Source organism: Mesoplodon mirus (genome assembly GCF_964341445.2).
Source record: "Mesoplodon mirus genome assembly, chromosome: 1".
Taxonomy (NCBI): domain Eukaryota; kingdom Metazoa; phylum Chordata; class Mammalia; order Artiodactyla; family Ziphiidae; genus Mesoplodon; species Mesoplodon mirus.
In genome coordinates this window covers 25,674,576-25,699,243 of record NC_138976.1, presented here as the reverse complement: position 1 = coordinate 25,699,243, position 24,668 = coordinate 25,674,576, and the positions used below count along the sequence as shown (strand labels likewise).

Here is a 24,668-nt window from a genome sequence, read left to right as displayed (position 1 = left end):
CTGAACCACTGAGATCTTATTTAATTGCAGTTAGCCTACCCTTGACACAGATACATTTTGCCACATCCTTTTTATTTTCACAGCTGGGACAACTCAATCTAGTTGAGCCAAAGTACGATAAATGCTTCAAACCCCAGTCCAGATGCAGGGGCGAGACGCTCTGGCTTACCATCGGTCCCGGGGCTCCATGCTCTCCAGGTTCACCCTAAAACAGGGGGACACGGACTTGTCACTCAGATGAACACGGTTTGCGACAGAAACAAAGATAGGATGTAGAAGATGTGTGCCTTCAGGGTCTGGTGACATAGTTACCTTTCGGCTCCTCAGCCTTTCCAGAGGAATATCCCCCATCAGGATGGCGCCCGGCTCTCCCTTCTCACCCTGCAATTCAGAGAACCTTTTGATGAAGCCGGGCCTCCGCCTCACCGCCTTATCCAGAGGCTCATCGCCATGATTTCTCTGGCCTTCACGCTGCCTCTCTGGCCCCACGGCCCGACATGACCTCTTGCTAGAATACTGCACAGCCTCCTAAGTCATTAAATGTTCTCTGGACTGTTCCCTCCATGTACATCAGTTACTGTCCGAAAGCACAGGTTGGGGTCCTGCAAGCCCCTCTGGGGCTCCCGCTGCTGCCAGATCAGCATCCCTACTCTCAACCCTCCAGGAATCAGTCCCAACAAGGTCCGTCCCACCTCTGGCTGTGTGGCTCCCCCCTGAGAACCTCTGGCTCCTAACAACTCGACTTGAGATCTGTTCTCACCTGCAATCCTTAGTCTTGTTAAAACATCTAAAATTGGGAAAGTGACGACAGCATGAACAGTGGAGGCCTCTCCAACACAGGGGCCCTGAGTCTCCATGTGGAACTTTGCCGCCAAACTCCAGGCTCCTGTGCAAATGCTCACTTGATCAGGCAAAGTTATCTCAGTTGCTGGGAAATAGGGGAGATGGGTAGACAGGTGGCAGGGACACAGGATCCTGCCCCCAATCCTGTACCCAGCAGGGCCATCTGCTATCCCAGGAGGCTTTTCCAAGAAGATATATGTCCAGAGAAAAGGCCAGGGAGAGGAACCATTCAAGGTTCTGGCCCCAAACTTCAATGCTAGCCCCTGGGGAACTGGGCTGGACCACACAAAAGTCTCCCTTCAACAGGGCTGGAAGCAGCCAAGGCAGTGGTGCCAAAGCAAGCCAAGCAGCCTCTCCTCTCCATCCCCCAAGCCCACACCTGATATTTGGATCTTACCACTTCGCTGGTGAGGAAAAGCAGTCCTGAGCACGCCAGCAGCAAGAAGAAGCAAGCACAAAAGCATTAGAGGCAGAGCGAGAGAAAGCGCGTTGGCTGCGGGGATCAGAGCAGACCTGCCTGGGCGCTTTTCCCGGTTTTCAAAGTGGCAGGGGATTAGGGGAGAGACGGCTCGTAGGTCCCTCTAGATCCACCCGACCTCGCCATATAGAAAACAGAGCGTTTAAAGCAAGAGCCAATCCTGCTTGACCAGGCCTCCTCCCAAGCCAGAACTGCCCTGACCCCACGCCATCCCTGTAGCCCCGGGGCAGCAAAAGGCATCCCAAGACATGGTCCCATGTAACGCTAAACTCAGACCCAGCACACTGAGCCCTCCACTCCCTGGAACTGTGGCCCAACAGACACTGGAGACTCTCTCCCCCTCTGTGGGGCTAGTGGAAAATGGTGGGGGGAGGAAGGAAAGAGAGTAGCCTAATGCTGCCTCCACTTAGAGACACACACACCCTCCTTGACTCCCCAAGGCAGGCTCAGGGCTGCTCCCACTGGCTTTATACAGACCCCCGTTACAGCAACGACCATGAACTCTGCTGGCTGTCTGCATGTCTGTTCCTCACATCTTATTTCTCTATCTAGTGCCTAGTATAGGAAACTGGCTGGCACACCTTAGGGAATGGATGTAATCTGGATGAGTATATAAATGGATGGATGAATAAATGAATCCAATCCAGAATAACTGCAATCCATTTATGGACGTCACTCTCCCCTTATCTATAAAAACCAACTGGGAAATTAATTCTAAGAGGCAAATGTGGAAGGGTACAAAGGTCATTTCAATGCCCTTGGAATTTTCAGGAAGTGCTCTGTAGGCTAAATATTCCAAAACTTCTGGACCAAGACTGCCATCCAAGTGCAGAATGCCCCCGCTTATACTAATAACAGTTTAATAAAATAATGATTTCTAAATATTAGCATCATTGTATTCATTACTTATACATCTTTTCATCCAACAAATGTTTTAAGTGCCATGTGTGTGCCAGGCGCAGTGCTAAGTACTGGAGCTACAGAAAAGAAAGGGGATGTGCCTGCCCTCGGGCAGTGCACACTCTAATGCAGGTGCCCACGGGCAGTTAGACAAAGCACAGCGTTCAAGGGAGCGTTGGGTTGAGTTCTCTTTCCAAACTATGATGAAAATCTGTTTCTCCACCCACCCCACCTTCACCCTGGAAGAACCTTGAGATCAGGAAAGTTAACAGCCCGGGAGTGACTGCTACTAGATACAGTGTTTCTTTTGGCATGATGAAAATGTTCTAGAATTAGGTAGTGGTGATGGCTGCACAACCTTGTGAATATACTAAAAGTCACTGAATTTCACAATTGAAAGGGGTGGATTTTATGGTGTGTGAATTATATCTCAAATTTTTAAAAAGTTAACAACTACTTTCAGTCCATTTGAAATATTTACCAAATTCTAGAGCACAAACCCACCCAGATGGCTGGGCCCTGCTTACCTGTTCTCCTTTTAGCCCTGGAAATCCAGGCACACCAGTGTCACCTTTTGGTCCTCTGGGTCCCTAGAAGGAATCATTGGAGGGTAGTCGGTGGTTTGTTAAGATCAAAATGCTTTAACTAAACAAAGTTGTTGTTCCAGAAAGTAAAAGAACACAGAGTGCCAGTGGAAGTCACAATTAGTCACGATGTTTTCCTAATATTAAGTGGTCTAGAAATAGTGGTCTGGTGGAAAGAAGACAGCACTGAGTGTTAGGCGGCCTGGAGGCCCCACTCCTCTTTGAACTGTGGTTTCCTCCAGTGGGTACCACTGAAACTGCCTGCTGCCTCTGCTCACCCATGGGTCCTCGGGGCCGTCCTGCAGCCCACCACCCCCATCATTCACCCTCCATGAATCCTGCCCCTTCTCTGGCTCCCCACTACCTACAGGATGGGATCCAAACATCCTAGCCTGACACCCAAACTGACCCCAGCCGGCCTCAGCGCCTCATCTTCCACTTCCGTCACTCCACCAGGGGCGAGCCTATCCCCTTAGCCTCTCTGCACCCCTCACCCACCCGCCACCGCCATTCCCTCTGCAGAACCAAAATTCTGCACACCCGGTCAGAGGTGACCTCGTCTCAACTCCAACATACACTTAATATCTGTGACAATGACTCACACAGCCAGACGTCTGCCCCTAAAAAAGAAGTTCAACACTTTATTGCAATTTACCTTTCCACAAGTCCCTACCTTCTGGGTTAACGCAGTGGCCTTCAAATATTTGTTATTATTATTTTTTAGCAGTGAAACTCTTTTCATTCTCCTTTTTCAAGTAAAGTCAAACAAAAGCCCAATGTATAAAATACGTCAAATGGAGCCTCGGCAGTGGCCTGGATCCTGCCTACTTGGCCCCCTCCTTGCTCCTGAAGTGGTCCCAAAGGCTCTTCTGGGGAGCCTAGGGCTCCCTCGGGAACACAGAACCAGTCATTTAGAGAAAAATGTGTCTGGAACATGCTCTGGCTTTGGAGCTGCCAAGCTGAGGCCGGAGCTCAAGCTCAGAGTCCTGGCCTCTCCTCTTCCTAATTAAGAGGCCTTCTCCATGGCTGCCACCCTCTCCTGTTTTTTAATGTCTAGTTCCCATGTATTTTTAGTGTCAACATAGCACATGCTCCTTTTAAAAAATGTAGAAGTTCAGAAAAGTATAAAAAAAAAGAAAAAGAGATCATTATAATTCTACCATCAACAACAAATTTCTATTACATTTTTTGATAAATTTCCTTCATTTATCCTGGAAGCAGCACATGTCACCATTGGCATTAGGCCTTTCAGAGTTGCAGTGTATGGAGAAATTGTGCAGATTTCACTCTGGAGCCTTGGGCTTCACTGCAGGCTCAAACTTTTAGACTAAACTGATCACTTTCGACACAGAAATGCATTTTCACCTTCCATGGTGGAAGCCCCATAGCGTGGTGCACACAGACTATTAATTGTGGACTTCCAGGCTATGATTCCCCTCTCTCCATCCTCCATCGCCACCATCCTCTCTCTCCAGGGACTTTATCTACTCGGACTCTATCTATTTGAAATGCTTGATTCATCCACTCATGTACAGGAAGCCAACCACCGACTCCAGCTCTGGCTCTGGCTGCCCTGGGCTAGAAAGAGATGAACAAGACCTGACCCCCTGCAAGCTGGTCACAGTACAGTTGAGGAAAAAACGATAAGGGTACAAATAACTGTTATTCAAGGCAGAAAAGAACGACAGCAGAGGTGAAAATAAAGCCCTATGGGATTCAAAGGAGGGAAGGATCACTCCAGATGGGGGCAACGAGAAAAGGCTACATGAACAAGACGGCGCTAGAGGTCAGTTGTGCAGATGGAGAGGAACAGCATTCCAGATGGAAGGAACAGAATGCACACAGCCTCGGGGGACAAAGGAAGATGGCTACTGTGCTACTCACTGGAAATCCTGGCAGCCCAGGCATGCCCTCGGGGCCCTGTGACACAGACAGACAAAGCAGGCAGGTTAGGAGCAGCATTTCCAGGCCAGCAGGAACCTGTACCTCAGGGGCCCACTCCCTCCAGCACCATCCAAAGGCCCAAGCACGTTCCCACACAGTGGGGCTCAGGATCCATTTTGCAGAGGATGCCGAGGCCCAGGAGGGGAAGGAACCGTGCAGTCACACACTAGTTAGCACAGAGCCAGGAACTGCTCAGGAGTCTGGCGCCTCTGCTCGCCCGAGCCAGGACTCTCGGCACTTTAAGTCCCAGCCTCCTCTTCCGTGAAATCACTCAGCGTCAGAAACCTCTGGGACAATGAATGCAGTGCTCAACCTCCACAAATATTCTCAGAAAACAAGTTCCTAAACTCTGAGGAGTGGGCCCCAAGGGTGTGCTGGGGTATTTGGGGGTGAAAGTGGGGGCAGTTGGTGAGACTCAGTTCTTTTCCCTCAGTAAGAGGGAGAATTTTAAAGGACCAGCCATTTTAAAGGCTCCAGGAAACAGAAAATTTGTGGTTCACTCCACATGGGGCCAGGACTCTTTTTCCTCCAAGCCCAGATACCCACATACCTATTAAAGACATAGAGTTTGGCAGAATATATATATACAGAGAGATATAACTGAATGGCAACAACTTTCTCAATATACTGTACAGTCGTCCCTTGGTATCCGAGGGGTATTGGTTTCAGGATCCCCTGTGGATACCAAAATCCGCAGATGCTCAAGGCCCTTATATAAAATGGTGTAGTGTTGGCATATAACCTACATCCATACTCCATATACCCATACACTTTAAATCATCTCTAGATTACTTATAACACCTAATACAATGTAAATGCTATGTAAATAGCTGTAAAACCAATGTAAAAGCTATGTAAATAATTGGCAGCATGCAGCAAATTCAAGTTTTGCTTTTTGAAGCTTTCTGGAATTTTTTTTTCAGCACTTTTTATCCAAGGTTGGTTGAATCTGAGGATGCAGAAGCAACAAAGGACTAATACATACATATATATATATATAATGTATATGTGTATATATATATGTATATGTGTATATATATATACATATAATATACTATATACATATATCTATATGGTGTACATATAATAGAGTGGAAAAGTATAAAGGTACAGCTGGGAGGGAACTGCCTCTGAGTAGGAAAATCTTGATCTTCCGTTAGGGACGAAGGGGACCCTTGAGGGCCTGGATTTGCCAAAGAGGAGGCCAGGGATTGGGACAGAAGGAGGATTCTCGGGTGGGGAGAAGAGAGAAGGGGTGGGGGCAGACAAGGCCCAAGGGCTCTTAGAACAGAGATGTTGACTCTTAGATCTTGGGCTGTCTGTGTTTTGCTTTAGAATTAAGCCACCTAACACTCTAACCTCCCAATAGTTTGGGGAAAACTTTTGTGAAATGACTTGTTTGCTTACTGGGGTGTTTTGGATGATTTTAGTAGAAATCAAGGAAAGGGAGACCCACTGGATGTAGTATAGGAGAGACGGTGAAATGACCCACCAACAGAGGCCACTCAGCAGAAGGAGATACTGGCTCTAAAGGAATCGTGCGGATATTTGCAGAAGCCTTGGGGAGGGCACTGAATTTTCCCCAGGATGTGGACAGCAGAGGTTCAGGCCAACCTTACTGGGGACTGCAGGGCGGGTGGCCCTGGCAGACATCTGGACTGCGCAGCTGTGGAAGTATAAGCCTCAATCTCCGTGTCGGCTTCCACAGAGTGCCACAGTTTGCAAAGCAGTTTCGCATCCATCACCTCTTACAAGCTGCCCCAAAGGCTGGTGAGGTGCTATCAGAGAGATGATGAGAGTCTCAGAGCATTATGTAGAGGAGATGGGGCGGAACCCAAGGCTCCTAAGGCCAGAGCTCTTTCCTCTCTCCCCAGCTGTCACCAGCAGATATGGAAGATGCAGTGTGGATTCGTTGCACAGACTGCAGGAGAAAGCTTCCTTCCTCTTAGGTCCTGTTGTGTCATGGACAGACTCTGTGGACTTGCAGAAATAAGGTAGCTTCTTTGTGTGTTCCTGATCTCTAAATGGGGCCATAAAGACTGAAGCCAGTCACATTCCCTCCTCATGCGCCAGTTTCCCCATAGGTCTCTCTAGGCTCCTCCCATTCTGGGAAATGAGATCATGTAAATAAAAGCATGCCCAAAGCACTGCTCAGACATCTATCAATTTGTTACTTATGATTCTCTGATTTCCATTACACATATTTCTGATGCAAGGGACTGGAAGCTTCCACTGCACTGGACAAAACTCCCTGCACAAATTAATGTGATAGCAACTTCTCAGAAATGCAAAGCTCTCTTTCTATTCTACTACTTTGAGACACTCTAGCTCTATGCTTCAGGAGCTCAAAGGATTCCAAACCAACCCAACTTAGTTTCAGCTGGGGCGTCTGGGTAGGACCCTCACTCTAGGGCAGCTGTGGATACACACCGGAGGCCCGACGAGCTCAGGAATGTCCGAGAGATTCATGAATCCATGGGTGATGTTGATCAAAGGCTGAAAAGAGAAGAAATCAGACAAAGAGACAGAGGGTGGCACGCATCCCACCTTGCTCCTGGCAGTGAGGCTTTAACTGAAGTCACCCCGCATGGCAGACACAAGCAGACACTGACAACACCCACCCACTGCCAACACACCCATCCCCCCCACTTACAACACAGCCCTGAGCCGCCTTATCACTTTCCTCTTCGATTAATCTTAAAATTGCACCATACATAAATGCCTTTTTTCTTTTATAATTTTAAATATATTTAAATATTATAGTTACATGTTATATAATTATAAATTAATATTAATACCCACAGAAAACAGTGTTGTTGGGTGTGTGTGTGTGTGTGTTTGTCCATGTGGTTATTTTATATAAATGGCATTGGGCTGTAGGTATTATTCTTCAACTTGCTTTTTTCACTCAATCATACAGCATGGAGGTCTTTCCATATGGAAGTTTTCGGTATGAACATTTTTAGTTTTAACACATTGCCAAAGAGCTGTCTAAAGGGGCCGTACAACTTACACTTCCAACAAAGTACGTGAGATTATCTATTTCACTACACCCTTACCTATACTTGATATTTTTTAATCATACTTTAAAAAAAAAAAAAAACCTCTAGTCATTCTTTTTTCCACTTATTTGGGACTTTTTGTCTTTCTGTCATGTACCAGTATGACATTATTTCTCTTGGAAGGGCCACAGTTTTTCACAAATGTGATGTTCTAATATTCAGTGGACTGTGATCATGTCCCAGCCCACATCCCAGTCTTCTCTCCAAATTTCCATTGCTCTCCACCCACCCCCATGCCCATCAGCTCCCTGTGCCTTGGACACACCCATGTTTTTCTCTTCTGTGCTTCGGCTCAGAGTGTCTTGACCACCTGAGTTCTGGAAGTCCTGTCCTCCATACTTACCTGGTAAATCCTTCTTAGCTTTCAAGTCCCTGCTCAAGGAGACTTCTTCCAGAAAGTCTTCCTTGATTTCTCATAACCTAAACCATCTTTCCTCCCTCATTCCCCCACTTATGTTCCTTGCCTCTTGGTTACAGCTCTGTTACACTCAGTCTCCTGACTGAAAATGCTGCCAACCAGAACAGAGGGTTCTGGACACACTATGTGTGACAATAGTGGTACCAGGGTAGGAACAGACAGGTGGGCCATGCTGGCAGGTAGGAACTCCAACACCAGATGCCAGCTACGTGCCCCCTGCATAAAGAGCAGCCCTGAAGGCCCTGAAGTTGTGGACAACCTTCCCTCCCCTTTAGCAAAAGCAACCATGCTGGTGATACCTGGTGATACTCACACTAGATAAGACCTCAATGCGCCCTGGTAGCCCCCTGGGCCCAGGGGGTCCCACAATGCTGGCTCCATCCATCCCTCTTTCACCCTGGATATAGCAGTGAGAGTGGAAAAAAATTCACTGTATGTGGATAATGCTCCTAGAACCAGGCTGAAAATTTCTCTCACCCCCACTTCAGATCTGTGACCTCACCTTTGGTCCCTGGTCTCCTTTTTCTCCTTTGGGACCCTGGCAAAACAGACAAACAAATATTCTTTGGGTTTTTTTCTATTCACTTTGCCCACTCTCCATCTATCCTCCCATCTTGCTGTCTCTCCCTAAGCTCTTACAAGGATTTTGTCCCAGATAATGGGAGCAAAAGATGAGGGGCAAATTCCCCTCACAGAGTCAGAAGGAAGGAATATCTCACAGACAATAAGAGGACCAGAGGCCCTCTCCCAGCACGGGGTGAGTGTCCTTTTGACCCTGAACCCAGAGCACTCTGCATCTGGGGTGTGGGGGAGGTCTTCCTATTCAATCATGGAGGGGGCTGTGCTGCTCCCCTTTGTGAGGCTCAGAGTCTCCTGCACTGGTGTGCTCAGCTCTGGGTACCACTTGGATCTCAAATATAATGAGATCCTGGGGATTGATCCTCTTGAGAGCAGGTATCATAGAAGAAGATGGACAACACCTCCCTGGGGGGTAGATGTAGTAGGGAAGGGTACTTGTTAGAAGCAAGGGATTCTGAAATGGGGCAAAGTGTGAGTCTTGAATGGGCAGCAGGAAGGAGGCAATGAAGCAGAGATGCTTGATGGTAAGGGACTGTGGAGAGAGAGAAAAAGATAATTTTCAAGTTTTCCCACATGATGTTTTGTGCAAAACCTCTGTGCTACTCCTCAAAGCAACAAGCTATAAAGAGCACCTGGTCTCCCCACCACACAGCTGGAAGCTGGAGGCGCAGAGGGGGTGAATTAGTGAAAGTAGCAGAGCCAGGATGGCACCCCACAGCTTCTCCACTCCAGTGTGACAGCATGGCAACCCTCAAAATGAAGGTGTAAAAAGTCAACCTACACTTGAAGCCGTTGGTCCAGAGATTCTGGGCTCATGCAACAGCCTGATGCTCCCAGAGCCTTCAGTATCCTAGGGAAGGAAGGAGAACGAGAATTCCAGTACTGATTCCCGAGCACCTCCCTGTGTCAGGTGTGGTGCTGGGAGCTGGGGCTCAGTGGGGAATCAGCACCACTTTGGTGTTCAGGTAGCTGGCCTTTCCAGTAGTCCTTAGTGCACGTTGTTCTTTAACCACAGGAAGGAGGAAAAGTACCTCAAATCCAGGTCCCATTGTACATCCAGGGCCTCGGGGCCCAGGGGGTCCAGGGGGCCCTGGGGGTCCCATGACCCCAGGAGCGCCAACTTGTCCATTTTTCCCTGGGGGTCCTGGTAAGCCTCTGTTGCCGGGATCACCCTGTAAAGAAGGGGACAGGCTGATTATCTAGCCTTGGAGTCACTCATGGAAGGAACAACATCCGCAACCAAGTCAGAAAATTGTTCTTTGAACTTAATTAGATCGTTGGATTCTCTGATCAGCGCTACTTAATTGTACAGAAACAGCCATCTTGCCAATTGACATTTCACTTGGAGATAAGCTAATGGCGCTCATCGAATGAATTAGGGTGGAGTGGGTGAGAAAGGAGAAAACCTGGTGGGTTATTCACTCTGCTTCAGCTGTTCTGCCTTCCCCAAGCAGTTCCTTCCACATGTTTCTCTCTGATCCATGACATTTATATATTCAATACTCTAGCCCAACAGTTCAATTATACTAAACCCAGAGAGAGGGGAGGAAGGAGGAGAAAGCTTTTTCTTTTTCATTTTCATTTTTTACCTTTTCACCAAATGAGCCATTAGGTCCTCTTGCTCCCTGAAAAAAAAGGGGGGCCAATTAATATATATTTCATTACGTATGTTTAAAAGAAAATGCAGGATTGCAGACTCTTAAGTAACAGGACATTAAAATGAGACTCTTCCTGCTCAGTTCTGACTGATGTCTCAAACCTGAGCCCATTACAGTAGTTGTGAGTTTGCTAAGCAGGTCATGCTGAAAGCTTGTGAAACCCATCTTCCAACTATTATCTCATTACCTACCTCAAGAGTGAAAAGGAGAAGTTGAAGATTAACCAGGAAGAGATTGTAGAGGAAGAATTCCCTTGGAGAGCTGTCAGTGTACTGGGTGGGCCCGATTCCCCTTCTCGAAGCCAAGGGAAGGGACTTCAAGAATTTGATATGTATTCCCTAGGTTTTTGGAGATATGTGGATGATGGCTGGCTCTCTTCTGGAAAAATCTAAAGACCAAAAGCTGGCTGGAATAGCCCCAGAATGGGGGTGGGGGGGTCTCTAAAGCAGGTTGTGTGTCCACCACCAATGGGAGACACAGTACAGGTTTCCTGGGGTGTTAGCTGTGGATCCCAAGGAAAGGAGCCAGCTGCAAGCTCAGATAGAGGGGAGGACCAATGGGGGATGATGGTCAGGAGTGGTCAGCCACAGGAGACACTGCACTTCAGTCGGGGGCCCCCAGCTAGAGAACCTCCAAGGAAACCACAGAAGCACCCGCAAGAGAAGCCAGCAATTGCATGGCCACACAGAAGGCCCTGACACGATGATACACCTGCCATCTAAGGCTGTGCTTTCTCCCAAACCCCTCTTTCCCTGGGCCAGATTCCCCTTCCTATATCAAATCCATAGAAATGACCGAGTGGATAGTTCCAAAATAGTCATGCTCGAAAATAAGATGGCGAGTGATACTGAATCTGAAACAGTGAGGAATGGCAAAGAGAAAACATGGGAAGCTGAAGCCAGAGGCTTCAGTGGTGGAGAGAAACCACAGGTAGAAAAATATCAGGCAAGGGAGGAGTGGAAGCCAGGAGCAGGGTGTGGCTCTGACAGGGAGATAGGTTGAAATTCTGGAGCTAGATAGCCATGGAGCCCTGCCCGTCTCCCCTCACCTCCCACTTCCACTCCTGCTACAACGATAATAAGAGTTGTTTACTGGAGCAAAGGGATAGGGCAGAGCCCCAGGTGGCTAGTGGACCCTGGGAGGTCCAGGGGTACCCCAAACACCTAAGATCAGCTGTTTAGGTGCCCTGCCTGATGGCACATCCTACTCTTCCCATCACCTTCCTGAAACTTGCCAAAGTACCTACCACCCAACTCCCTAGTAATTTGTACAGAGGCAGGAAACAGACTAAAGAGGGATTCCAATTTCTAAAGCAAACACACAAACAAGAAACACTACACATTTGAGGAGAGGCAACACTCTGAAAGAGAAACAACAACATCAACCATGGAAGGTTTCCTGAGGAAACAGCTAAGAACACGATCCAATCAGGAGTCTAAGTAAATACTATATATTCTCAGGGAGAAAAGGGAGGATATAACAGCCAAGAAACAAGGACAAACTATTATGAAATAAGAACAGTGGTTATGGAAAAGACTCAGGGCTTCCCTGGTGGCGCAGTGGTTAGGAGTCCGCCTACCAATGCAGGGGACCCAGGTTCGAGCCCTGGTCCGGGAAGATCCCACATGCTGCAGAGCAGCTAAACCTGTGCACCACAACTACTGAGCCTGCGCTCTAAAGCCCACGCGCCTAGGGCCTGTATTCCGCAACAAGAGAAGCCACCGCAATGATGAGCTCGTGCACTGCAATGAAGAGTAACACCTGCTCACTGCAGCTAGAGAAAGCCCGTTCGCAGCAAGAAAGACCCAACACAGCCAAAAATAAATAAATGAATACTTTTTTTAAAAAAGAAAAAATCAATTAGAGACCTTAGAGACAAAAATATATAACTGCTGAGAGAAAGCACTCTACAGAAGGGTTGAATAACAGAAGAGACACACCTGAAGAGAGAATCACAGAAAGAATCCCGTTACTCTATGGGGTGGTGGGAGGAGAGGGGTGCTTGCAGAAGGAAGCAAGGCTGGCTGGCTAGACTCTGTCACTTCCCTGCTTGCTGGCCTGACATGGGAAAAATTAAGTGTGACCTTTTATCCCGGGCAGAAACAGAAAGAATCGGGTTCCAGTTTTGTTGCCCAATCTGCAGGCTACAGTTTCTGTGTCTGCTTTTCTCGGGTGTGACCAGCCACACCATCTTCTGCTGCCTGACGCAATCTGTTCTTGAAGGAAGTACGAACCTTATGCATTTTTCAAGTAACAAGTCAAATCACGGTCAGGGATACTGTGAAATAGAAGTTAACTTAGTCCCATCTCTTGACTTCTGCACTCTATCCTCTGAAAACATTATTATTGTGTTGCCAGTTGACCCCATTCAAGAAAAAGATGTTCATAAGGTAAAAAACTGTACTTTTTCAATTGCCTTCCTGACTCTTTTCAAATCAAGAGTATACCTTGTAGCAGTTTCAAAGGAAGTTCTAGAAGATATGTGGGACCTTGATTTATCTTTCTCAGAAACAGATGATTTTATCCAGCTTGTACATATGAAGGCAGAAGATGAGTCCCCTGTCACTGGAGGTGTGTAAGCTGAGCAGAGATTGTAGAGGGGCATCAAGGATCAAATGTATCATTGGATCTTATGTGGTGTTACATCCCTGAGATTATTCATTTTCTTTAGCAAATTTTGTTATTTCACATTCAGACTATTCTCCTTGGTTTACTTTTTTGGGGGGCATGGGGGTGGGGGTGGGGGTAAATGTCATGTGCGAGGCTTTCCTCCAGCTCTCCAGATGCAAATTTCCAAGTCCTTCTAGAGTCTACTTTTCCTTGACCAGAAAACATCATACACACACAGGGCAACAAATTAGGCCTCACAGCAAATTCCAGGAAGAAAAATGTGATTTATCTGCCACAATTAGTCTGGGCAAGCCTGCTGCTCTGTGCACAACCGAGTGGCTGAGCAGCTGCAGAATACGCCTGTGAGGGTGTTTGTGTGCGGATGTGGGCATGGGCATGGGTATTTTTAAGTCCGAGACCAGCCAGGGAGGGGTGTGTGGGAGAGGGGTATGTGGGGAGGGGTGTGTGTGTGAGGGGTGTGCGGGGAGGGGTGTGTCGGGGAGGTGTGTGTGGGAGGTGTGTGTGGGGAGGGGTGTGGGGGGAGATGTGTGTGGGGAGGGGTGTGTAGGGAGGGTGTGTGGGGAGGGGTGTGTGGGGAGGGTGTGTGGGGAGGGAGTGTGGGGAGGGGTGTGTGGGGAGGGTGTGTGGGGAGGGGTGTGTGGGGAGGGTGTGTGGGGAGGGGTGTGTGGGGAGGGTGTGTGGGGAGGGAGTGTGTGTGGGAGGGGTGTTTGGGAGGGGTGGGTGGGGAGGTGTGTGTGAGGAGGGGTGTGTGTGGGAGGTGTGTGGGGGGAGGGGTGTGCGGGAGGGGTGTGTGGGGAGGGTGTGTGGGGAGGGGTGTGTGGGGAGGGGTGTAGGGGAGGGGTGTGTGGGGAGGGTGTGTGGGGAGGGGTGTGGGGAGGGGTGTGTGGGGAGGGTGTGTGGGGAGGGGTGTGGGGAGGGGTGTGTGGGGAGGGGTGTAGGGGAGGGGGGTGTGGGGAGGGTGTGTGGGGAGGGGTGTGTGGGGAGGGGTGTAGGGGAGGGGGTGTGGGGAGGGGTGTAGGGGAGGGGGTGTGGGGAGGGTGTGTGGGGAGGGGTGTGTGGGGAGGTGTGTGGGGGGAGGGGTGTGGGAGGGTGGTGTGGGGAGGGGTGGGGGGGAGGGGTGTGGGGGGAGTGGCAGGGGCAGGGAAGCTGGTAGGAAGAACAAGGAAGATGAGAATAAGTCTTGTGACGTTTCCTGCAAAATTTAATTTCTTATGAAACAGTCAGTACATGTAAAATGAGTTCTATAAAGCTCGACAATTGTTTCTTCTTTTTCTGAGAAATGAGCTTTGCACGAAAATCAAGTTACTGTTTCAATAAAAATACTCCTGAGAGCTGACGGAAACTGGAAACTCAGTGACAAGGATGGTGTCTAGGGAGTCAGCACTTTCCACCGCTCCGTCCAGGTGGGGTACACAGAAGGCCTCCAGTCCCCACCCCAGAGGGGAGGCCCCTCCCTCCTCTGAACCCCAGTGAAGCTCACGACTACATCCCTAGAAGGAAGCTCACCTTATCTTTATTGCCCCCGTTTGCGGAACATGGGAACGCAGTAGGGGCAGGAACCCCGCCCCACAGCACCACGTGGCTTAACAGAAGACTACAGGGGCTTACAGAGAAGGGAGAGACTGAGGGCATGTGAGACTCAGGATCGGAGGGTGAAAAGGGCACCTGAAGAAGTTTCATTCATGCATCAAACTGCTCACAGAAGACTGGGCTAGGTTCTAAGGATACACAGAGAGTGCTCGCGCCCTGCTTGTAAGGCTGGGAGCAGACTGGTAAGCGAACAGCTTCAGTGACCCTGGCTGGAGGGGTCCTGCAGAATCAGTACTGTGCTAATGGGAAGCAGAGGAAGGAGGGGTGCTTTCTGCTCACAGAGTCCAGGAGAGCTTCCCAGAGGGTATATCTGAACTGGGCTTCTGAGAATGAGGAAAGGGAAAGGACAGCCCAGAGGGGAAACCACAGGCCAGGGCCAGGAGGCTGTGCAAGCCCAGAGCCTTTCAGTAGGGCTGGCTGGCTGGCCTGGAGGCCCGGTGTGTAAGGGAGCGGTGGGAGGTGGAGCTGGAAAGGTAGGTCGGGAAGGGCCTTGAAGGTCTGCACGTAGTGAGGGCTCTGTCCTGCAGGCAACGGGGGGGCCGCTGGCGCTTTCTCAGTGGAGAGGGCAGTGAGGGGTGAGAGCCTGCTCTAGGAAGATGGACTGGGCAGGTAGCTGGAGGCTGGCTTGTGGGTGGGGAGAAGGGGGCACCAGCGAGGAGCCTGATGCCACACTGCAGGCGAGGAGAGATGAACGTCAGGTCAGGGCGGAGAGAGAGGGGGCTGGGTGGATGGCAGTGCCATTCACGGAAGCTGGGGACATGCAGGAGTGGGCAGGGGAAGACGTTGAGTGCAGGTTTGGGCATAAAGAGCTCCAGGAGGGGGAGACATCCAGCAGTGCGGACCAGGATGGGATCAGAGGCAAGGTCAGGCTTAGACGTCAGAGAGGCAGGCTGCGCCTGGTGACTCCCCGTGTTGGAACCCGCCCCCCTCTTCTCCATACCTTCTCCCCTTTCATTCCAGGAAGGCCAGAGGCTCCATCAAGTCCAGGCTTTCCCTCAGGGCCCTGAGGAACATCAAGGATAATCAGCTCACAACATCTCTGAGAAGAATCAAATATGAACCCTCGGGCTTCCCTGGTGGCGCAGTGGTTGAGAGTCCGCCTGCCGATGCAGGGGACGCGGGTTCGTGCCCCGGTCCGGGAGGATTCCACATGCCGCTGAGCGGCTGGGCCCCCGTGAGCCATGGCTGCTGGGCCTGCGCTTCCGGAGCCTGTGCTCCGCAACGGGAGAGGCCGCGACAGTGAGAGGCCCACGTACCGCAAAAAAATAAATAAATAAATATGAACCCTCTTTGGAAAAGGAGGCCAGGGCTGGGAAGACCAAGCGGGTGAGGCCAGTGGGTCCAAAGCCTTGTGTCAGCCCATAGCAGAACACCTGTCCTGGCCCCAGTTCAGCCATGGCCGGCTGTGCATCTGTGGACGAGGGTCCTTCACTCTCTGGGTTGCATTTTCTCTTCTGTGGGGAGTCGGGGGCAGGGCTGGACGAGGTAGCTTCTGGGGGCCTCCCACCCCGGGCCCAGCACTGGTGCTCTACGATTCCGAGATTCTACATGAGCCTGCAGTTCCTATACTAAGATAAAGCAGCGAAACAATGTGTAGGATGATGGTTTTTTTTGGCTGCTGCTGCTTTTTTTTTTTTAATAAATTTATTTAATTTTTTATTTTTGGCTGTGCTGGGTCTTCATTGCTGCATGCAGGCTTTCTGTAGTTGCGACAAGCAGGGGCTACTCTTCGCTGCGGTGTGCGGGCTTCTCATTGCGGTGGCTTCTCTTGTTGTGGAGCACGGGCTCTAGGTGCGCAGGCTCAGTAGTTGTGGCGTGCGGGCTTAGTTGCTCTGCCGCATGTGGGATCTTCCCGGACCAGGGCTCGAACCCGTGTCTCCTGAATTGGCAGGCGGATTCTTAACCACTGAGCCACCAGGGAAGCCTGGCTGCTGCTTCTTATGAGTCTCAGTAATGTCTCAGCCGAGGAGGAATTTGTTTACAAACGCTAGCTAGCTCCTCACTCCCTGTCGTAAGCCTTAGCGCCGCGGTCTGCAGTCTGTACCCCCTCCCTGGCTAAAGGAAGCCCCATAGGCACAGAGTGGGGGCAATGGCTTTGGCAGCTCACCGGGGGACCAGGTTCACCAGCAGGTCCATCTTCTCCAGGGGATCCAGGGGGTCCCATGAAAACATCAGTTCCTGGTTTTCCTGGAATCCCAGGTAAGCCAGGTGGGCCTGGGGGACCTGGAGGACCCTAAAAATAGACACCTTGTTAAGAAACAGTGCAGGAGGAGGGGACAAATATATATGTTCCATTCACTCCATTTCTGAAAACAACTCTACAAGTAGAGAGTGGTATTCCTACTTAGAAGATGGGGAAACTGAGGCTTAGTGACATGATGTGACTTGCTCAAGAGCTCACACACAGAGCTAATTAGAAGAAGAGCTGGGATTTGAATCCAGGTCTTTTTAGGCGCATTATATCATGTTTTCTCCCTAGATGTATGTTCATAATAAGAATATAAGTTGTTGGAATTCTCAGAGGTGCTCTACGTTAGTTTTCTGATTACCTGAGAGGTTAGCCCAAAACTGCCTACTGTGAACCCTTATTAAAAACACCCCTGCAATGTACTAGTCTCTTTAGCCTCGGGCTGGGTTGGCTGATGCCACCAGCTTGGAAGTCCCACCTGGGTCCCGCTCCACTCATCCAGTGAGTCCTGAACCCTTCCAGCCCTGTCATGGTAAGTGAGCAGATGGGCAGCTGAGTGGAGCCTTCTAGGTGGGGATTCAGCACAAGGGCTCAGAGGAAGGGATGGATGAGGTTGGGGCCCTGGGGACAGAGGCACGAGATGCAGCTGAGAAGAGAGGTGCTCCCGGGGGAAATCTAGAGGGACCAGTGGGGGCCCAGCCTTGGGCAAGAGGCTGGGAGAGCAAGAGGTGCCAAAGAGGCAGAATAAGTGGTCTGGAGAGGTAGGGAGGGGGTCGCCTCAGGGTAGGAAGGATTTTGAGAAGGGTCTGGAAGCCAAAGTATGAAATGCTATCTAGAGAAGAGGCCAGCAGGTCTCTGTAATGGGTAAGGGGGTGGGGGACAGAGCCAGGTGGTAGAGGTGAAGGTCATGGGCATACCTGCTGTGAAAGAGCCTGCTGGAGAAGGCTACCGGGGGAAGGAGGCAAGTGGCAAAGGGGGGCTCCTGACTATAGACTAAGGCTCAGACTCACTTAAAACTGATGGAAGACGGAAACGCCAAACATATACAAATATAGAGGGGCAAGTATAGTGAGTCCAGGAGCCCACCATCAGCTGCAAGAGTTATCAACGGTGGCAATCTGCTTTCATCTGTTATCGGCCCCTGTGTCCCTCCCTTCCCTCCCTCCTGGATCCTCGTGAAGGCTGCCCCCGACACTAGGCTGTTTAACCCTTCACACTTACTCTTAACAGCTCCTCGCTGGGCACTGGGTCACCAGAGCCGACGTCCAAGCCCCAGCCCAGGCTGGAGCCCTCAGCCTCCGCTCCCACCTGTACAGAGAAAAAGTTCCCACGGCTTAGCTTCACCTGCTACTCTCCAAGGACAGCTGTGTCACTGAAAGTTTTCCCATATTCTGTGGCCCTACAACTGCTGCTGCCAACTTTCCTTCTGGCTTTTTCTCCCGGTCCCCTCTACAGCTGCCCTCCTCCCTCTCCCCCTCCCAGCTGTGTGGCCAACACACAGCCCGTCCTCAAACACAGGACACTCTTTCACAGCCTCTTCTGCTGCCTTTCAAATCCCTACTCATCCTTCAAGGCCCAGTTCCATGGTCACCTCCTCCATGGAGCCCTGCCCAACCCCATTTTCAGAGAGAATGCACCTCTCCTACTCTGTGTTACCACCAGCCACTGCGGGGGTCTGGATTTGGCAGTAGGACCACCTGACTTGAAGCTCAGTTGTGCATGTGTTGGTCCCACTACGCTAGGATTTCCTCCAGGGTCGGCCCAATCCTGAGACACCTCTGGGTGCCCAGTGTCCAGCATGAGATCTGACACTGAGAGGGCCCTCATTATGTACTTGTTGAATACCATCAAATTCCTCCAAAGAACAAAAGGAAACTTCCAAAACACCTTTCTGGTACTCAGTTCCTGAAGATGGGAACCAGGCAAGGCCTAATTCAATCATCGAATAAGGAAGGGCTGGGTTAGGGGTTGGAACTCTGTTTAGGCAGGTTGTGGCAGTGTGGGCATGTAGGTGGGAGAAGGGAGGTGATGATATAAAGGTGAGGAGACAGGAGGCTGTTGCCAGCATCCAAGGGATGAGGAGGTGCTGCACAGCTAGACTCAGGGGCTTTGGGACTGACTTAATTGAGGGGGGGCACTCAAAGATGTTTCCTGGCTTCTCTCTTCATGACCAGGAAGATGGGGTACCATTCCCAGAGCAGGGGAACCCTGCGGGGAGAGCAGGCCTGGGAGCATGGTGACAAGCTCAGTTTGGGATGTGCTTAGTTTGAGGGACCTGGGGGTCTTTCAGGGCACAGGATATAAATGGGATGTAAATAGTTTCTGCTTCTGGACTCTCTGAGAGAGTCCTGGTACAGGAGAGAGAACTGAGCTCTGACTGGAGGGCACTTGGGGGCAGACGGGAAGGATCTGCCTGTGGCTGTTTTGTGCATCCCCATCCCCTGCACACTGTGCATGTGACAACCCTGGGTGGGAATCTCACCGTGGGTCCAGCAGGTTCAAGGGAGCCAGGAAGCCCCTCCCCAGCTTCATCCTAAAGAGAACAAGATGTCAGTGGAACACTGGGCACCCCTTCCCACTCCCCTCCTCTCTCCAGAAACTGTGCTTATTTCAAGAGGAGGCTTATGCAGGAGTTCTATATACCTAATTTGTTGAGCACATACTATGTGCCAGGGAAAGTTTTCCACGTATTAATTCATTTAATCTTCACTACATCCCAGAGAGAAGGTTCTACAATCCCCATTTTATACATGAATAAACAGAGAGAGGGGTGTAGCAGAGCCAGACATGAATGCCCCTCTCACCCACTGCCTTGGGTGACTCTGAGATTCAAAATGATCCAAAAGATATTCCATAGTGGGTACTCCCATAACTATCCCTATTGTGTTATTAAACTGTCTGCCCAGGAATTGGGGCACCCATTTCAATTCATCACAAATTCCTGACACAGGCACTTAGGGTGATCTATCTTCATTACTTATGTGCCACGATGAAATCCTGCATGTTCGTCTCTCTCTTTCACCTTTCTCCCCTCACCTCTCTCCCTCTCTCTCTCTTCTTGGAGCTTTTTAAAAATCTCATTGGATGGGAATTCCCTGGTGGTACAGTGGTTGGGACTCTGTGCTTCCGCTGCCGTGGCCCGGGTTCAATCCCTGGTTGGGGAACTGAGACCCCAGCAAACATGGAGAGGCCAAAAAAGAAAAATTAAAAAAAATTTTTTTAAACATCTCATTGGAAAAGTCAGAAGTCCCCTTGATGGAAAAACCACTATATATTAGGAACCTACCAACCCTCACAGTTCTACTACTTTAAGGCCACAACTGCTGACATTTAGGGAGGGTATTTCCTTCCAGGGTTTTTGCATGTGTCTATTTTTAAATAGTTAAGACCACAGTAGGACCACCTGACTTGAAGCTCAGTTGTGCGTGTGTTGGTCCCACTAGGCTAGGACTCCTCCAGGGTCGGCCCAGTCAGTATACTGAAGTTCATAACCAGCTTTTTTTCCACTTAGCATTATATGGTAAGTATTTTCCTCCATCATTAAATACTCCTAATAAGTATAATTTTAATAGCTGCATAATGTTCCATTATTTGAATATCCTTTAATTCAATTAACTCCCCTATTGTTGGCTAGTTAAACTGTGTCTAGTTTTTTTCCATTATGGACAATACTGAGATTAACAACCATGTACACAAAGCCTTTTTACATAACAGACTATCTCCTTTAGGATTGATTCCTAGAACAAAAGTGTCTGGGTCAACAATATGCCGTTTTATGGTGTTGATATGTGTTGATCAAGAACTTCTCAGCAGTAGTAAACCACTGACACTGTCACCAGCATAGCTGGTCTCACCAGGCCCTCACCAAGTGCCAGCTTCTGAAAGCACAAACTATAAAGGATCTAAGGACAACTGGACCAGGTTTCCCAATAAATCAATGGCAAAAAGAACAAAGTAGGTTTGAAACAATCATAGACCAAAAGAGACTTAAGAGACACATCAACCAAACACAAAGTAGACCTTGTTTGGATTCAGATTCAAACTAAGTGAAAAAAGGCATTTTTAAATAACTAGGGTATTAGATAATATGAAGGAACCACTGTCAATTTTGTTAGATAGATAATGACATCCATTATTACCACTGATGGATGACCCTGTGGCTAAGGGGAAAAAAAGGTCCCAGATCAGCCTATTAACAATACACATTAACATGTTTATGAGTTAAATGATACAGTGTTTGGGATTTGCTTTAAAATACTCCAGTCTTCCCCCTCCCTCCGCTCCAAAAAGATGGCTGTAGGAGGTGGAACAGATAGAGCACGACCCGCGTAATGTTGCTGAGTGATGTGTATGTGGGGGGGTTATTATACTATTCTAAGTCCTTTTGTGAATTTTTAGAGTTTCCATAATAAAACGTTTTAGAAAAAGAAAAAGGAAAACTGGCTCTGTGTGAAGGTGCATCGCCAGCCAGTACTGCTGCACCTGGTGTGGCATCACCGTGGCGAGATGCAGTCTTGGTGTGTTGTGTGTCCCTTGGGTTGAGGAGCAGAGGAGCAGGGGAGCAGGGGGACTGTGTAGCGAGCCCAGGGCCACAGGCATCACAGCCAGCCTGGGGGGTTCCATGCTCGCTGCCCAGTAGAGTCTCCTGGGAGCATAAGCCCCAGCACCAGGGGCTCCTCAACTGGTCTGGCAGTGCACTCGGACACCTGCAGCGGCCTAAGCTTGCCAGGTGTCTCTAAGATGAAGAAAAGGTTAAAAACCAGAGCTCTCGTTCGCCTTCTCGCTCTCTTTTTTTTTTTTTTTTGCGGTACGCGGGCCTCTCACTGTTGTGGCCTCTCCCGCTGCGGAGCACAGGTTCCGGACGCGCAGGCTCAGCAGCCATGGCTCACGGGCCCAGCCGCTCCGCGGCATGTGGGATCTTCCCGGACCGGGGCACGAACCCGTGTCCCCTGCATCAGCAGGTGGACTCTCAACCACTGCGCCACCAGGGAAGCCCTCCTCCTCTTTTTAAAGACAGCAACACCAAGACTCACCACAAGTCAGAACCTCAGCCTCCCGGCTCCCATTCTGGGACCTCTCCACCATACCACACTCTCGGGGATGCTCTAGGGCATGAGCTCTGCAGGCCAGCACGCCTGGGTTCAAATCCCAGCCCTGCTCTTAAGGGTGTGCCACAGCAGGCAGGTCCCTTTACCTAAGTCTCACTCCCCTCACCTGGAAAATGGAGACGATTCTCCTTGTACCAGAGAGTGGTGCTGTGCATAGAATCAGATCAATTTGGAACCCAGAGTGCTTAACAAATGTCAGAACAAAAGGCTTATTTCCCACCCCTTGACTGTGAGTTCCTTGGGGACAGGGACGAGGTCATATTCATCTCAATCTCCAAGTGTATGGACTGAGGGCCCTGAGTTGCTATGCACGGAGTCAGTGAGAACATCAATGAGTGAATGAATAAAAAATAAAGAGACCAAGCAGTGCTTGATGGCCACCGGGCACTGCAGCTGTGGGCATTCGGGATTCACAGCCAGCTCTCAGATGTCCTGTCCCACAGCCCTCCCATCCCAGGTCAGCCCTGGAGCTCTGTGGCCAAGGGACCACATGTCTGTAACTTGAGTCAAGGCTCTGAAAGCATGTGTGACCAAGTGCTGCTCGGGGAACTGGCAGGCCCAAGCTGGTCACCAATCGAATTCTTTCCTTTAAAAATATTGACACTTAGGGCTTCCCTGGTGGCGCAGTGGTTGAGAGTCCGCCTGCCGATGCAGGGGACACGGGTTCGTGCCCCGATCCCGGAAGATCCCACATGCCGCGGAGCGGCTGGGCCCGTGAGCCATGGCCGCGGAGCCTGTGTGTCCGGAGCCTGTGCTCCGCAACGGGAGAGGCCACAGCAGTGAGAGGCCCGCGTACAGCAAAAAAAAAAAAAAAAAAAAAAAAAAAAAAAAAAAAAAAATATTGACACTTAAATGGCAATTTAATTCCCCAGTTCACACAAGCCCATGCTGAGGACCAGCTCTGGGTTTCCCACTTCTAAAAGACAAAGTCACAGCCCTTAAGTGGTGACAACCTCGCACCTGTGCATAGAACTTTCCGAACGTTCCCTGACCTGCATTCTGACTTGACCTCACAGCCACCCTCTTCTACAGATGAGGAAACTGAAGCCCAAAGAAAGGGATTTGCGTGAGGTCGTACAGTTGCAACCCAAAAACTCGTGTTGGAAGGGACCTGAAGGTGACTCTCTGCTGCCTCCCCCCCAACACACAAACACACCTCTGATGCTTCTATTTTCTCTACAGTCCCTGCCACGTCTTACAAGCTTCCCCACCTCCAGGATGGAATCTAATGACATTTGAGATGGGCCTTTGTATCTTTAGGCAGCTCTGCCTGTTAGAAAGCTCTCATTCCAATTAAAGAAGTGGGCAATTTGGGACACAAAGCCAAGTGCCCCAGGTTTTTACCTCTTGCTTCTTCTTCTCCACAAAGCAGCTTCCTTGTGTGTTCCTAGGTTGGAGGACCCTCAAAAGCCCAAATTCTGCATTTTGCAAACCAAAATGAAAACCTCCCTCTAGGAAAGCCAGGAGCAGGCCCCTCCCATGCCTCTGGCCTTTCTTTTTCTCCTCTGTAAGACCGGCCAAGTCAAATCTTCATGCCTCTATGCAAAGTGAAATCTTCACTTACCGGAGGGACCCCTCTTTCAGGAGCTACTGTGGGTATGGGAAGCGGGGGCCCCTCAGGGAGAGCGCCACCCAACTCTTCTGCCCCAGCCGCGGGAAGGGGCTGCTCTGTTGTGGCTGCTGCTAAGCCTTCATCACCAGGACCCTGAGAAGCCAAACCAACACGATGAATCAAGTCATCTCTCCCATGATGCAATGTGCACACTGCTGCTGGGGAGTTTCATGGACTTTCCTTTCGGTGGCACTAGCCCAATTTCAAAGCACTTTCCTACCTACAACTGTCATTACACCCGACACACTCACAGAAGCACAGACTCATAATCCCCTTCTGAAACATGCGTCTCCTCTAAACCCCCTCCCCAGTCATGGTGCTTACTGCCTCTCACCCCAGCAATGCTGTCTAACTTTGGACCACATTCCGAGAAAGTTCTCCTTGGACAAAGATGGGGGGTAGAGGGTCAAGACAAAGCCTGCTCCCCTGACCCCCTCTGCTATGCTCCTTTGGTTACATCCTGCCTCCCTCTGGTCGGTGCCGACCCAGATAAATGTTCTAACGAAGCTGCCTGTGCATTTGGTCCTGGGAAGGCCGGCAACTGCTCCTGTCTCGTGACCCTGACCTCTCTCCCCACTGTGAGCCAGAGAGGATGCTAGGAGACACTTACCGCAGGGACTACTTGCTTGGGGGCCGCTGTGGGTGTGAGGGGAACCAGGCCATCCGTGGGGAAGCCGCTGGCCTCCTCTTCCTCAAAAGTGCTGAGGGGCACTTCTGCTGCAGCTGCTGCTATTGTTAAGCTTTCTTCACTGACTGGACCCTGAAATGAAATTGGCATAAGGGATCGTGACACTTCATCCACACCCCCGGTTGGTGGGTGTGTGATTACGGGGAGGAACCTGCTGAGGCCGTCACGCACCTCTCAGGTCGTCCCCTCCCTGCCCCGGAGTACCCTCCAGCACACCTCTGCCGCGTGCTTTGGCCCAAACCTGCGCATCCTCAGGAACTGGCACTCCCTACCTCCGCAGGAAGCCCTTCTATCTCCAGACAGCTCTGCTAGTTAAGTTCTAGTTTCTGTTGAGTAAAGACTTGGTAGAACTGGGACCTGATCCCTAGTTTTCTCACCCTGTGAC

At 50.1% G+C, this 24,668-nt stretch overlaps 1 protein-coding gene across 3 annotated transcripts in view; it reads right to left on the bottom strand.

Moving 5' to 3' along the window:
• Positions 1 to 24,668, bottom strand: part of COL15A1 (collagen type XV alpha 1 chain) — a 101,558-nt gene that overhangs the window by 25,602 nt on the left and 51,288 nt on the right. For 2 of the 3 annotated variants that reach the window (XM_082621440.1, XM_082621438.1), the window contains exons 11-26: positions 24,206 to 24,355; positions 23,548 to 23,688; positions 19,358 to 19,408; positions 18,097 to 18,183; positions 16,795 to 16,920; positions 15,628 to 15,690; positions 10,398 to 10,433; positions 9,840 to 9,980; positions 9,590 to 9,658; positions 8,732 to 8,767; positions 8,543 to 8,626; positions 7,180 to 7,245; positions 4,690 to 4,725; positions 2,749 to 2,811; positions 313 to 381; positions 170 to 205 (exon numbers count right to left, since the gene is read on the bottom strand). In XM_082621440.1, coding sequence (XP_082477566.1) covers positions 170 to 205; positions 313 to 381; positions 2,749 to 2,811; positions 4,690 to 4,725; positions 7,180 to 7,245; positions 8,543 to 8,626; positions 8,732 to 8,767; positions 9,590 to 9,658; positions 9,840 to 9,980; positions 10,398 to 10,433; positions 15,628 to 15,690; positions 16,795 to 16,920; positions 18,097 to 18,183; positions 19,358 to 19,408; positions 23,548 to 23,688; positions 24,206 to 24,355 — 1,254 coding nt within the window. The remainder of the gene's footprint in view (positions 1 to 169; positions 206 to 312; positions 382 to 2,748; positions 2,812 to 4,689; positions 4,726 to 7,179; positions 7,246 to 8,542; positions 8,627 to 8,731; positions 8,768 to 9,589; positions 9,659 to 9,839; positions 9,981 to 10,397; positions 10,434 to 15,627; positions 15,691 to 16,794; positions 16,921 to 18,096; positions 18,184 to 19,357; positions 19,409 to 23,547; positions 23,689 to 24,205; positions 24,356 to 24,668) is intronic. The other variant, XM_082621439.1, reaches the window with a different exon arrangement.